Source organism: Tupaia chinensis, unplaced genomic scaffold (genome assembly GCF_000334495.1).
Source record: "Tupaia chinensis unplaced genomic scaffold, TupChi_1.0 Scaffold000313_1, whole genome shotgun sequence".
NCBI classification, from domain to species: domain Eukaryota; kingdom Metazoa; phylum Chordata; class Mammalia; order Scandentia; family Tupaiidae; genus Tupaia; species Tupaia belangeri.
Window position 1 is genome coordinate 3,861,072 of NW_006159806.1, and position 13,160 is coordinate 3,874,231.

The window sequence follows — 13,160 nt, forward strand, 5'->3', positions numbered from 1 at the left end:
TTAAGCCACCGGGTCCAGGACACAAACCGCGGTCGACTACGTGGGAGTCCAGCGACATAGCCATTACGCTAACTGCTGGTTCCCTCTTTTTTTATTTTTTAATGTTAGGGGCATGCGTGCTCATCCAAGAGAAACAGAGAGAAAAAATGAAAAAGCATCCCTAGTGAGGGGTCCTCCACAGAAGGCTTTCAAGGATTCATCCATAGACTCCCCATAAGATGTTTTCAAGGGGTTATGCTGTAGCTTCTTCTCCATTTCTCCTTTAGGGATCTTAGGCATGCATGCACATGTCTGGTGTGTTTTTCTTTTATTATTTTATTTATTTATTTATTTATTTATTTATTTATTTGGAGAGGTTTTTGCCATAGGGCGGTGTTCGCTTGCCAGACAGGGAGAGACAGAGAGACAGAAAGCGAGAAATCACCCCCGGGGGGGATGGCCACGCCACAATACCTTGTCCTCCAATCTCCTCTTGGGATCTTGGATACTCACGCACATGCACCTGGTGTGAGTTTTTAAGTCACCAGGTCTGGGACACGAACTGCATTCTACTACATGGGAGTCCAGTGACATAGCCATTGTGCTAACTGCTGGTCCCCGGTGTGTTTTTCAAGTTTCCAGGACTGAGACTCGAACTGAGCAGTCAGCCATGCATGATCCAGCTGCCTTAAACACCATGCCCTCAGCTGACCCAACAATCTTCTTTCTTACACACATCTGACTTTCTTAAAGTTAAAACTTGCTCACTTTTTAACTTGCATAATTTTCCATGTACCTTAATCTATTTTTTAAAACTGTTTCTTCACCATCTGCATAGCTCATACATAGAAATTTACTTCATATGGTTCTGGAGACTAATAAGTACTAGATCAATGCACTGGCAGATTAATTGACTGGTGATGGCCCCCTTCTTGTTATGAAGATGGTACCTTCTCACTGTTTATGTACATGGAGAAAGGGTCAAGGGTCTCCCTGGGGCTTCTTTAATTGGGGAACTGATCTCATTCATTAAGGCCCTACTCTACTGATCTTACCACTTCTTTAAGTCCCCACCTCCTAAAACCATCACTTTGATGGTTAGCATTATATTTTATTAGTTGTTGTTATAAAGTGTGTATGTTCACCAGAGAGAAACAGAGAAAAAGGGGAGAGAGAGAGAGAGTGAGATAGTACTTCCCAGGGAAAATGGCCACACTGCAATCCCATCTCCTCCACTGGAGGCACACACGCACACAGGCCAGCATGATTTTCAATCTGCCAGGTTTGGGACTTAGACTGCTCAGTCAGTCATGTGGGATCCAGCCACGTTAATATCCACACCACCTGCTAGTCTCAAGGTTTTGATAGCATGTTAACATATGAATTTGAGAGGAACACAAAGATTCAGCCTATAGCAGACACTACAGCCATGCAAGATGTTAGAAAACTTTAAATTGAAATGAAAAATTGTAAATCTCTCACTCTGGTAAAATATCTAGCAACAGAAACAAAATTCTCAGTTTGTGAGAAGCTAGAAACATAGTGGAGGTACAGGTTGAGGATAGGGGAGGTCTCTTCAGCAGAAAATACAATTTAATAAACAAGTAGAATTGTAAATTCTACACAATCAGATATTACAGCTAAAAAAAAAAAACAGATTACCCAAGTGTCACCATCAGTAGTGAAACATAGTTTAAAACTATCACAGAATATTTTATATACCAACCAAAGTTGTATATGTATCTTTGAAAGGATGAAAAGCAAAAGGTAGAGCAATATAGTATGAATTAATGTCAGCATATTTTTTTCATGCTTCCTTCAAATATTTATAGAATATATGGGGAAAAGATGTCTCAGTATAAAACTTTCAATATCTTAGCATTACACAGCTATATGTGAAAAATAACATTTTTCCTTACAAATAGTCTCAGAAATATATTCCTGGTTAAAAACCTAGTACTAGTGGGCCAGCAGATGGCATAATGGTTACATCGCTGGACTCCCACATAGGCAACTGCAATTTGAGTCCCGGACCCAGCTGCTTAAAAAAACTCACTCAAAGTGTGTGTGCGTGCATGTGTGCCCAAAATCCCAAGAGGAGAATGGAGAAGGGATTACAGTGTGACCATCCCCTCCTGGGGAGGAGGGGGAGTCATTGCTCACTTTCTGTCTCTCTCTGTCTCTTCAGTGAGCACATGTGCCCTATAGCAAGAATCTCTCAAAAACAAAAATCTAGTACTAGAAATAACTGATCAAAAGGCATATAAAAAGAAACATAATCACTATTCATGTACTTAACATCAAGGGACTTAAAAAGTCCAAAATAGAATTAAAGTATGAGTTGCTCTGGTGAAAAGACATTTTGAATTTGGGAACCAGCAGTTAGCGTAATGGCTATGTCGTTGGACTCCCACATAGTCGACCGCGGTTCGCATCCTGGACCCGGTGGCTTAAAACTCACACTAGGCGCGTGTACGTGCGTGCCCAAGATCCTGAGAGGAGAATAGAGGAGAAGGGATTGCGGCATGACCATCCCCCTGGGGGGTGATTTCTCGCTTTCTATCTCTATGTCTCCCTCTGTCTGTCTGGCGAGCGCACACGCCATATAGCGAAAATCTCTCCAAAAAAAAAAAAACAAGACATTTTGAATTTTTCAAACATACTACTGAATTTTTCCATGCTTACTTCTTTATATAATATACTTTTTCCATGACGTTTTGAAAAGTCATTTTACTTCATTTCCTACTTTGAATCTTGCTTATGATAACATTTACAGTTTAAATTTAATGTAAAGAATAGATTCAATTGAATCAATATATATAATCAAAATATATAATTATCAAATATATAGGGACCAGCAGTTTGCGTAATGGCTATGTTGCTGGATTCCCATGTAGTCAACTGAGGTTCAAGTCCCAGATCCGGTGGCTTAAACTCATGCCGGGCGTGGAAAGAGCAGTTAGCATAATGGCTATGTCACTGGACTCCCATGTAGTCGACCGTAGCTTAAACTCACACTGGGCACATATGTATGCATGCCCAAGATCCCGAGAGGAGAATGGAGGACAAGAGGATCACGGCATGGCCATCCCCCCTGGGGGGTGATTTTGTGCTTTCTGTCTCTCTGTCTCTCTCTGTCTGTCTGGCGAGCGCACACGTCCTATAGCAAAAACCTCTTAAGAAAATCAAATATATAATAAAATATATTAAAAATAAGAAAAATATACAATAATCATTCTGTCTTTTTTGTTTTTTTTAGCTCTTATAAGGTCATTACAACATCCCCAAATCTCCATCTCCACATTTCCACGAATCTTTCTAATTACACTGAGACCTCATTAAGACTCTATTTATCAGACAGGATGCAGACCAACAAAGAGTCTAAGTATACACTATACAGCATTAGAAGCAGAGGTCTTGTTCGCATCTAGTACTTGACGTGGTGTATCCCTAGTATTGGACACATTGCCTGGACCATAGAAGGTGCTCAATAAATGGTGGTTGAACTGACATGGAAAATGTGGCCTAAGCAATAAGGAGATCTCTTACGAAGAACAACTGTAGAGTGGGACGGGAGTTGTGGGATATTAGGTTGAGGTGGCAATGGTGGTGAGATGAGAAATAGACAGTCTAGCCTAGTGACGCCCAAACACATCAGGCTTCTGAATCACCTAGACAACTGGAAAAAGATAAAAGTCTTATTGGGTTTCTTCACAGATTTATTGACACCATCTCTTGGTGTCAATATGAAATATTGACCTCAAATGAAATATGAGGTCTTATATTTTCAGGTAAGTCTGAATGTAAGCCAGGTTTAGAAACCACCTTCCAAAAGGGCTGAGTCAGCTGTGAGACTTTTCTGCAGGCTTCTCAAAGGGTGGTCCACTGCAGTGGATGCATGATCTGCTGTAGGATGGAGAACACTGAAACCTAGAAGAAGTCTGACGATGGAAGAATCCCATGTCTGCCTCCTGCATTATGTCACATCATGTTGGAGACATGATTCTTATTTTGCAAATGAGGAAAGTACTCCCTCATGGGCACATATTTTATCATTTTTCTCCAAATAAAATAGTTCGATATAAAAGATGTGGGATTGGGACCAGCAGTTGGTGTAATGGCTATGTCACTGGACTCCTATGTAGTTGATCTCAGCTCAAGTCCCGGACCCGCTGCCTTAAACTCACACTGGGCACATGTGCTTGCATGTCCAAGATCCCAAGAGGAGAATGGAGGAGAAGGGATTGTGGTGTGGCCATCCTCCCCAGAGGGTGATTTCTCACTTCCTGTCTCTCTGTCTCTCTCTGTCTCTCTCTGGTAAGCACAGTCCCCCCTCGTTTTCCCCAATAGCAAAAACCCCCCACAAAAAAAAAAAAAAAAAAGATGCGGGATCAACACCTAGGTGCCATAAACCCAGCCTGGTGCATTACCTCCTTACTCACAATGTGTCCCAAAGGTTACAGATCAAGGTAGATAAATAATCTTCAAAAACTATGAATCCCTATATAAACTATGGCAATATTAGGAACATTTGTGAGGACAACAGAGTCCTCTCCAAGTCACAACATGAGATTCTCTCTTAAAAAAATAAATAAATAAAAGAGAGAGAGAAAGAAGAGGAAACAAGAAATTATCCAGAAGTGTTTCAGATCAATTAAGTAAAGGATATTTAATTTAGTGGAGTCAAATATAGCAATCTTTAACAATAAACTATGTAAATTCAAATTAAAAGCTAACAATTTATGGGCATAAATGACAACTTATCCTGTTTCTATGGTTATCTAAAAATAACAACTGAACACTTGCTATGGAAAGAAATTTTTTCATTTTTAACTAGTAACTAGAAAGCTATCAGAAAAATGCATGACTCATGTTTTATGGAAGTATGGGTCATTTTACATATTTTGAACATAACCCTGATTTATTCCCTTTGTTTTTCTATTGAGTATTGTTTGTATCTTTATTTATTTGTTTATTTATTTGTTCTAGGTTTTTGCCATAGTGTGTGTGTGTTCACCACAGAGAAAGTGAAAAATCACCCTCCCGGGGGGATGACCATGCTGTAATCTCTTCAATTCCATTCTCCTCCTGGGATTTTAGGTGCACACACGCATGTGCCTGGTGTAATTTTCAAGCTACCCTCCTCCATTTCTCTCTCTCTCTCTCTCTTTTTGAGATACTTTTGCTATAGGACATGAGCACTCACCAGAAAGACAGAAAGTGAAAATCACTCGCCATGGGGGATGGCCACGCCACAATCCCTTCTTCTCCATCCACCTCTCAGGATCTTGGGCACGCATGCACATGCACCCAGCATTAATTTAAACCACTGAGTCTGAGACTCAAACCACAGTCTATGACCTGGGAGTTCAGCAACATAGCCATTATGCCAACTGCTGGTGCCAGTCTCCTCCATTTCTCTACCCTTTGGGATTTGGTGCATGCAAACAGACACCCAGCATGCTTTTCAAGCCACCACCTAGCATTTGAACAAACCACATGGTTGGTAATGTAGGATCTGGCTTCTTTAACTACCAGCCACAAGCCAGTCCTATTTCAATATTTTAATAAAATATGGAAGAGAGTACCTGCTTGCCTTGGTGTAATATTCAAATAATATTAATGATTCAAGGTTCTATCGAGGACTCAGTCATGGAATTAAATTTGATTTTCCTAACTAGCATACAGAAGCTTGGAATTATTGATACATTAGGACTTTAATCAGACTTGGTGCAATATTATTTTAGCATTCAATCCAACATTGGCTATTTAGTATAAGAAAATAATACCACTCAGTGCATTAAATTTAATTCATATTCATAGGGCTTTTTAAGGTGATTTCTCATTCTCTCTCTTTCTCTCACTCTCTCTCTCTCTTGCAAGCACATGCACTCTAGAGCAAAAATCTCTCTTTAATAAAAAAAAAAAAAATAGCAGCAAGAACAAAATAAGCTAAGAAGAGCACTGTCACCATTCCAGACCATGCACTCTCTCTCCAGCCACACTGGTTATGAAGTGACCCTGAGGAATGTCTATACTAGATACAAATAATCTTTCACACCATAATCTATCCTAAGTCTCAGCCAGCCCAAATCACAGGCAAGCACAATACTCTGTAATCCACAGAGCCCTGAGCTGTGAACCCCAGACCTTTCCATGTAGATCACAGAGTATTGTGTTTCCACTGCTCCACCAGTTCGCCCCTTAAAATTTAATTTATAGATGAATTTTAGTTAATTATATAAGAAGCCACAATAAAAAACTGATAGCTAGTTTTACATATGTAAATATATAAGATTATAAGGTTTACCGTTTAGCATTAGGAATCTGTGGGAATGTTTTCATATAAAGAAAAAGGAGAACTTCATTCCTAAGAGTTGTTTGTGTTTTAACAATGGGCCTCTATGCACAAGCCATAGTGCACCAGTGCACTAGGTCGGGGGGGGGGGGGGCACCTGGTAGGCTCCTGTTCAGATTCCAGACCAGCCTAGGTAAATCAGGCAGAGTGGCACAAGCCTGCTGTCCTAGCTGACTGCAAGGCTGGGGCAGGAGTATCATAATGGCAAGGCCCCTGTCAAAAACCTACGTGGGACCAGCAGTTAGTGTAATGGCTATGTCACTGAACTCCCATGTAGTTTACTGTGGTTCGAGTCTTGGACCTGGTGGCTTAAACTCACGCTGGGAGCGTGTGCGTGCGTGCCCAAGATCCTGAGAGGAGAATAGAGGAGAAGAGATTGCGGTGTGGCCATCCCCCCTGGGGGGGGGGTGATTTCTCGCTTTCTGTCTCTCTGTCTCTCTCTGTCTTTCTGACAAGTGCACATTCACTATAGCAAAAACCTCTCAAAAAAAAAAAGCTTATGTCACTCTCTCTCGTGTCTTTGCTTCTCTTCTTCCTTCTCTTCTGGTTCTCCTCTCCATTTTTCTTTCTCCTCTTTCTCTTAAAAAAAAATGGGACTTTAGAAGCCAAAGTTCTCCAAAAATCACAGAAATAACCTTGAAGTTAGGAATGCAACTACTCTAATGATGAGAAAGGAAGTACCTATCAAGCCAAACATAAGCAAAGTACAGCTTGTTGGGCTCCACCCACCTGTGTCACAGCCACATGGCCCAAGATTCTACAGTGGGTGGTATCTGTACATGTGCATGTGTGTAAAACTGTTGGAAACACGATACAACAGAGAAAACAGAAATATTTTAATCAGCTATTTCATGAGAGCAAGCAAAAATAGTACACTTTGAAAATAATAATTAAAAAACTGTCAAGATAGCAGTAAGGGACCAGCAGGTGGCATAATGGCAAGGCTCTGGACTAGCACATGATCATCCATGGTTTGAGTCCTGATCCCAGTAGCTAGAAACTCACACTGGGCATGTAAACATGTATGCCCCAAATCCTGAGAGGAAAATGGAGAAGAGATTAGGTGTGGCCCTCCCACCCACCCAGGGGTGATTTCTCATTCTCTCTCTTTCTCTCACTCTCTCTCTCTCTTGCAAGCACATGCACTCTAGAGCAAAAATCTCTCTTTAAAAAAGAAAAATAGCAGCAAGAACAAAATAAGCTAAGAAGAGCACTGTCACCATTCCAGACCATGCACTCTCTCTCCAGCCACACTGGTTATGAAGTGCCCCTGAGGAATGTCTATACCAGACACTAGATCTTTCTTAAGACCACATTAACTGACACTCCTCAAAAAATATTGGAAAGCCAAGGATTAATAATAAGTGCCAATATCACTAATAGCACCATTCAGCCATATCAAGCAAAGGAATTTGAGTCTAAAGGCAAATCCAGAAAGACTGTAGTTCTTATTTCAGGCTCTGCCATCAGTGATGTTGTGATATACGACATGTAAGTTTCCACTTCACGTTGGGATATAGCTTCAGAAATCTAATTATCTTCCTGTTTCTTGTTCTACATTACTGCGATCTCTACTTCTTAACTCTCTTCCTTTATTTTGCTAGCCAAAGGCAGTTGGGGGCCAGTCAATGATGTGGGTGTTAAATGGTTCAAAAACCATAAGGGGCACTTGAGTGTGTGTGTATGCATGCCCAAGATCCCGAAAGGAAAATTGAGGAGGAAAAGGGATTTCAGTGTGACCATCCTCCCCAGGGGGTACTTTCTCACTTTCCCTCTGGCTCCTCTGATAGCATGTGCCCTACAGCAAGAGAGAGACAGAGAGAGAGAGAGAGAGACTTGAGCCATCTTGTGAAGATAGAATACATGGTTAACTCAATAACTGAGTTTGTTGTTTAAGAACTCTAATAACAGGTTTTCATTTGGGATTTTTAGTTTCCTGTTGTTACAATTGTTACTTAATTTTGAATCTAATGCTTCTTTTATTTTACAGTGACATATTATGATGGTCTTTCATGCTAACAAATTTAATGAACCAGCTTCCTGCAACTTTTTATACATATAATTTTTTTCTTTTTCTTTTGGGTGTTTTGTGGGTTTTTCTTTTTTTTTTTTTGAGAGGCTTTTTTTTTTGCTATAAGGCGTGTGCACTCTCCAGAAAGACAGAGAGAGACAGAGAGACAGGAAGTGAGAAATCATCCCCCGGGGAGGATGACCACGTTGCAATCCCTTCTCCTCCCTTCTCTAAGGATCCTAGGCACACACACACACACACACACACACACACGCCCACTGAGAGTTTAAGCTACCTGGTCCAGGGCTTGAACCATGGTCGACTACATGGGAGTCCAGAAATATAGCCATTATGCTAACTGCTGGTCCCTGGGTGCTTTGTTCTAAATTTAACTGTTCAATCTGCCATTAAGTAGGCAAGACTATCAGTAATTTCTCATACTTAAAAAAAGTAATAATGTGGTTTATAGGTGAAGAACGCAGACTGAACTGGGCTCCAAAATGTTGATTCCATCACTTGATGTGAGATCATGAAAATGTTGCTGAATTTCAAGGCTCAATTTTCTTAACTTTAAAATGGTTAATGTTAAAATAATAATGCCTACCTTAAAGTATCGTGAGGATTATAAAAATCACACACATGACTTAGCACAGTATTAAGTATAATTAGTCTTATAAATATGTCTGCACCCACAAGAAATCAAAACATCTATTGCCATAACTTATGAAGTGATCAAGTACTAATCAACACTTTCTCATTATGTTCTGGAAGAAAAATGAAATGAAGACAATATTTAACAAACCATTTCCAAACTATTTTAAGTGAATATTGGAATATATTGCAAAATTTCATCGAGTGACTGGTTCCTTAATTTATATTTCAAAACACACACACACACACACACACACACACACACACAGGGAGGGAGAGGGAGGCTGTGGACTAAGTAGACAAGGCAACCCACCTTTCTTCATCGCCATGCTGTATTCACAAAGTACATGACACTCATATGAAACAAAGAGTCAGTAAATATATGAGAAGTAGCCTTTTCTCTGACCTCTGTCAAGGAAAATTACCTGTGTGTCTCCACGACAATAGGCTGAAAGCTGGCATGAAACACATTCAAGACCTAATGTCATGCTTTAAAAAATGAAAGCATAATGATAGTAATTTTAACTATTGTCAGAGCTAATCATTTTTATTCTAACCATTAAGTAGACTTCCTTTTTTAACTTTATAACTAAAATGGGTTCCATAAAGAGGGGTTACTAATCAAAACAGTAAATCGTATTTTAAGTCTAGGTATTAAAAAAACAAAACTTTAAAAAATATCATAGAAATGTGCCAAGTAAACAAAATGAGGAACATAGTTTACACAAAAAGCATCAATTTTCCAGGAGTGTGGTTTTAGCACACATATTACAGAAACTAAAAAGTAAATGAAAATGTCTCTTTACTCCCCACTGAAAATTGTCTTTCCTTCAGCAAAGATGAACTCTTCAGAGCCAAAATGAGTCTTCTTGCAAATACCAGAAAATTTAGATCCAGAATCATTTTTCATTCATGATTTAATATGTTAATCAAAGAGAAGGGTGACCCCCATTTCAAATACTCAATCCCAATTGTTAATCTAAATAGCTTGTCAACTCCCCTCCACAACTCCAAGGGTATTAGACCACAGTTCCATGTAATGATGCCTAATTCCACATTTTGCCCTTAATCCTGCCTGGATCTTCCCTCCATATTAAGTGCTCAAAAATACGACTACAAGTATTCTGGAAGAGTGGCAATGACCCCTAGTCAGGGGGCCTGGATTTTCCTCCCAGCTTTCCCACAAGGATTTACACACCCAGGGCCTCAGTATCCACACCTATGGATAAAATGACACGGTTAAACTAGGTTATCTGAAAAGAAAAATAATGCACACTTCGCACTCTTAAAAGAAGAACGTGACAAGTCATTTGTTTGAAGAACATTTGCTGTGCTAAGTGTTCCTGTTTAAATGGAGTTTAGTCAGTATGTAGAAATGATGCTCTCCTTTATTTGGAAAAAAAATTAAACACTCGTCTAATAGTGAGGCAGAGATTTTTACCCATCAGATTATTATCCTACTGCATAGGAAAATGCACATCAAAGGCTTTACGCACGCACAAAGAGCTCTATGAGATAGTTGCATTTTTGCACACTTACTCTATAACTTTCCTGTGAAATAGATAATAAAGATTCCCTAAGAGGGTGTGAGCACATATGTGTGTGTGTGAGGAGGAGGGACTGGACTGGGCCACTTTAAAGCTATTTTCACACGAATACAATTTTAATTATTTTTTTAATAATAATTTTCTTTTTTTTTTTAAGCTTCACATCTCAATTGGTTTTAACGCAGTTCACTATCCTTGCCAGGTACACTCTCCCTCTCTCTCCATCATCCCCAGCCCTTCCTTACTTCTCCTCACTGTGCAGGTGCACTCCTGCGCATCCTCTCTCCTCTCTCTCTCTCTCTCTCTCTCTTTCTCTCTCTCTGGTTCTCTCCAACCTCTTTTCTAGGACATCCCAGAGCTACCTGTGTCCTTACCTGTCGGCGCTGAGCGCAGTGAGTGTGAACACGGAAACTCCCACGGAGGTGAGCTGGATGACCGGGATCAGTTTGCAGCCCACCTTGCCAAACATCCACTCGTCAGAGAAGTAGCGCGAGGCGTCCACCGGGACGCAGGTGAGCAGCAGCAGCAGGTCGCCGGCCGCCAGGTTAGAGATGAAGATGTTGGGGACGCTCCTCATGGCGCTGTTGGTGATGAAGATCTTCACGAGCATGATGTTGCCCAGCAAACCCACCGTGATGATGAGCAGGTAGAGGGACGGGATCACGCAGCGGATCACCAGCTGGGCGGTGGTCCCATCCGAGACGGGCGGAAATTCTTCGGATACTTCGGGAAGGAAACCGCTTTGATTCGCGCCAGCAGTCAAGGAGAGGTTGAAAAGAGACTTGAGGGGCATGGTCTCCTTTCAAGGAGTGTCCGCTGGAGTTTTCACGCACCCGGGTGCCCTGAAGAGTGCAACGCGCACGACTTGGGTTAAATCGATCTCTCTGTCTCGGCAGCAAGTTTAGCGCCCGCGTGAAGCGCGTCGCCCACGTTCCTAAGAGAACAGGCGAGAAGTCCGTCTACACGCTCCAGCGCGCACTCCTAGAAGGGGTAGCTCCAGCTAAGTCTGAATTAAGGGGTGGGGGAGAAGCCAAAAATGCAGCTGAATCTCTGTTTTGTTTCCAGTGGTTTATTTTCCCTGGAGAACAGCCTTTGAGAACAAGGTCCCTCTGGGTTTCCTAGAAGGACTTGCCCGGAAGTTCGCAGGGAGTCATCCTGGCGCTGTCCAGCGAACCGCAGCTGAAACCGGGGAGCTAGCGCGGGGCCGCTGGCACTGGGCTGGTCCCACAGCTTTGCTCTCCCGTCTGCAGTTCCCGTTGCATTGCATAGAACTGGAGGGGAAGTAAGTCCTCATTCACACACCGTGTCCCTGTGTACATCCGTCCTCACCCGCCCCACAAAGGGAGGAGCCCCAGGCAAGAAGTTTGTGAGTCTCTCAGGGCTGGGGGGCTGAAGGACTAGTCAATTAGACTGAAACACTGGATTTAGGAAAGAAAATGAATGAAAGAGATGCAGTAAATGAAGGGAATTCTTTCCCCGCTCTTTCTTGCCATCTACTTTTCTTTTCTCTGTTTTTTTTTTTAAGAGATTATTGCTAAAGGGCACATGGACTCGCCAGAGAGACAGAAAGCAAGAAATCACCCCCCAGTGTGGATGGCCACACCGCAATCCCTTCTCCATTCACCTGTCAGGATTTGGGGTCCGCATGCACATGCACCCCACATGGAGTTTGAAGCTACTGGGTCCAGGAGTCGAACTGTGGTCGACCATGTAGGAGTCCAGCAATGTAACTGCTATGCCATCTGCTACTCCCGGAATCTACTTTTCTTACTCTAAATATGGAAACTCCACAATAGGCATATCATTTTTAAATTGTATGTTTTATTGAAATATAACAGGCGTAAAGTACACATTTCTTGAATGCACTTCCCATTTTAACCACCCTTCAGAAGTAGCAATCTAACACACATTCCACAAAGTGACCACGGTTTTGCTTGTTGTCATCTTAGAATAGTTTGCTCCTTCTTGAGCATCATTTAATGAAATCATCCAGTATACTGTCTTGTGTCTAGCTTCCTTTACTCAACCTTACAGCTGTGAGATCCACCCATGTTTTCACATGTGGCATTTTCATTGCTGTATAGTATTCTATTTTGTAATTTTTTTAAAAAAAAAAATTCTTTTATAAAATTCCATTTAGAATTTTATAAGTACACCACTATTTATTTTTCCATTCTAATAATGATCAAACAAAAAAAAAGAACTAAGAAAAAGACATTTGGATTTTTTACAATTGTAGTCAATTTAAATTATGTTTCTAAGAATATTCTTGTACATGTTTTCTGGTATATATTTTGAATATATCCCTGGTATAGACTTCCTAGGTCACAATGCTTGCGTAGATTCAATTTTAGTACAAACTGACAAATTTTCAAAGCACATTGCCAACTCTATTTTGGCTTTTGGAAAGTCTTTTGATGGGACCTATTAAAGTTGAATCTCCATATGCTTATGACCGAGCAAGGTCACATCTAGTTATATACGCAATAAATATCACATGCATGATTTTAAATAGGATGTCTGTAAGAGAAAAAGAAATCTGAGATTACACCATCTGAATCTAAGGTAAACTGTTCAGAAATGATGGCCCAGTTCTAGAGTTAGCTAAATTACA

General features: G+C 40.9%; 1 protein-coding gene across 1 annotated transcript in view; it reads right to left on the reverse strand.

Annotated features, from left to right (window-relative positions):
- NMBR (neuromedin B receptor) overlaps window positions 1-11,339 on the reverse strand; it is an 18,161-nt gene extending 6,822 nt beyond the window's left edge. The window contains exon 1 of the mRNA XM_006151089.1: window positions 10,921-11,339. Coding sequence (XP_006151151.1) covers window positions 10,921-11,339 — 419 coding nt within the window. The remainder of the gene's footprint in view (window positions 1-10,920) is intronic.
- Window positions 11,340-13,160: the final 1,821 nt, after the last annotated feature.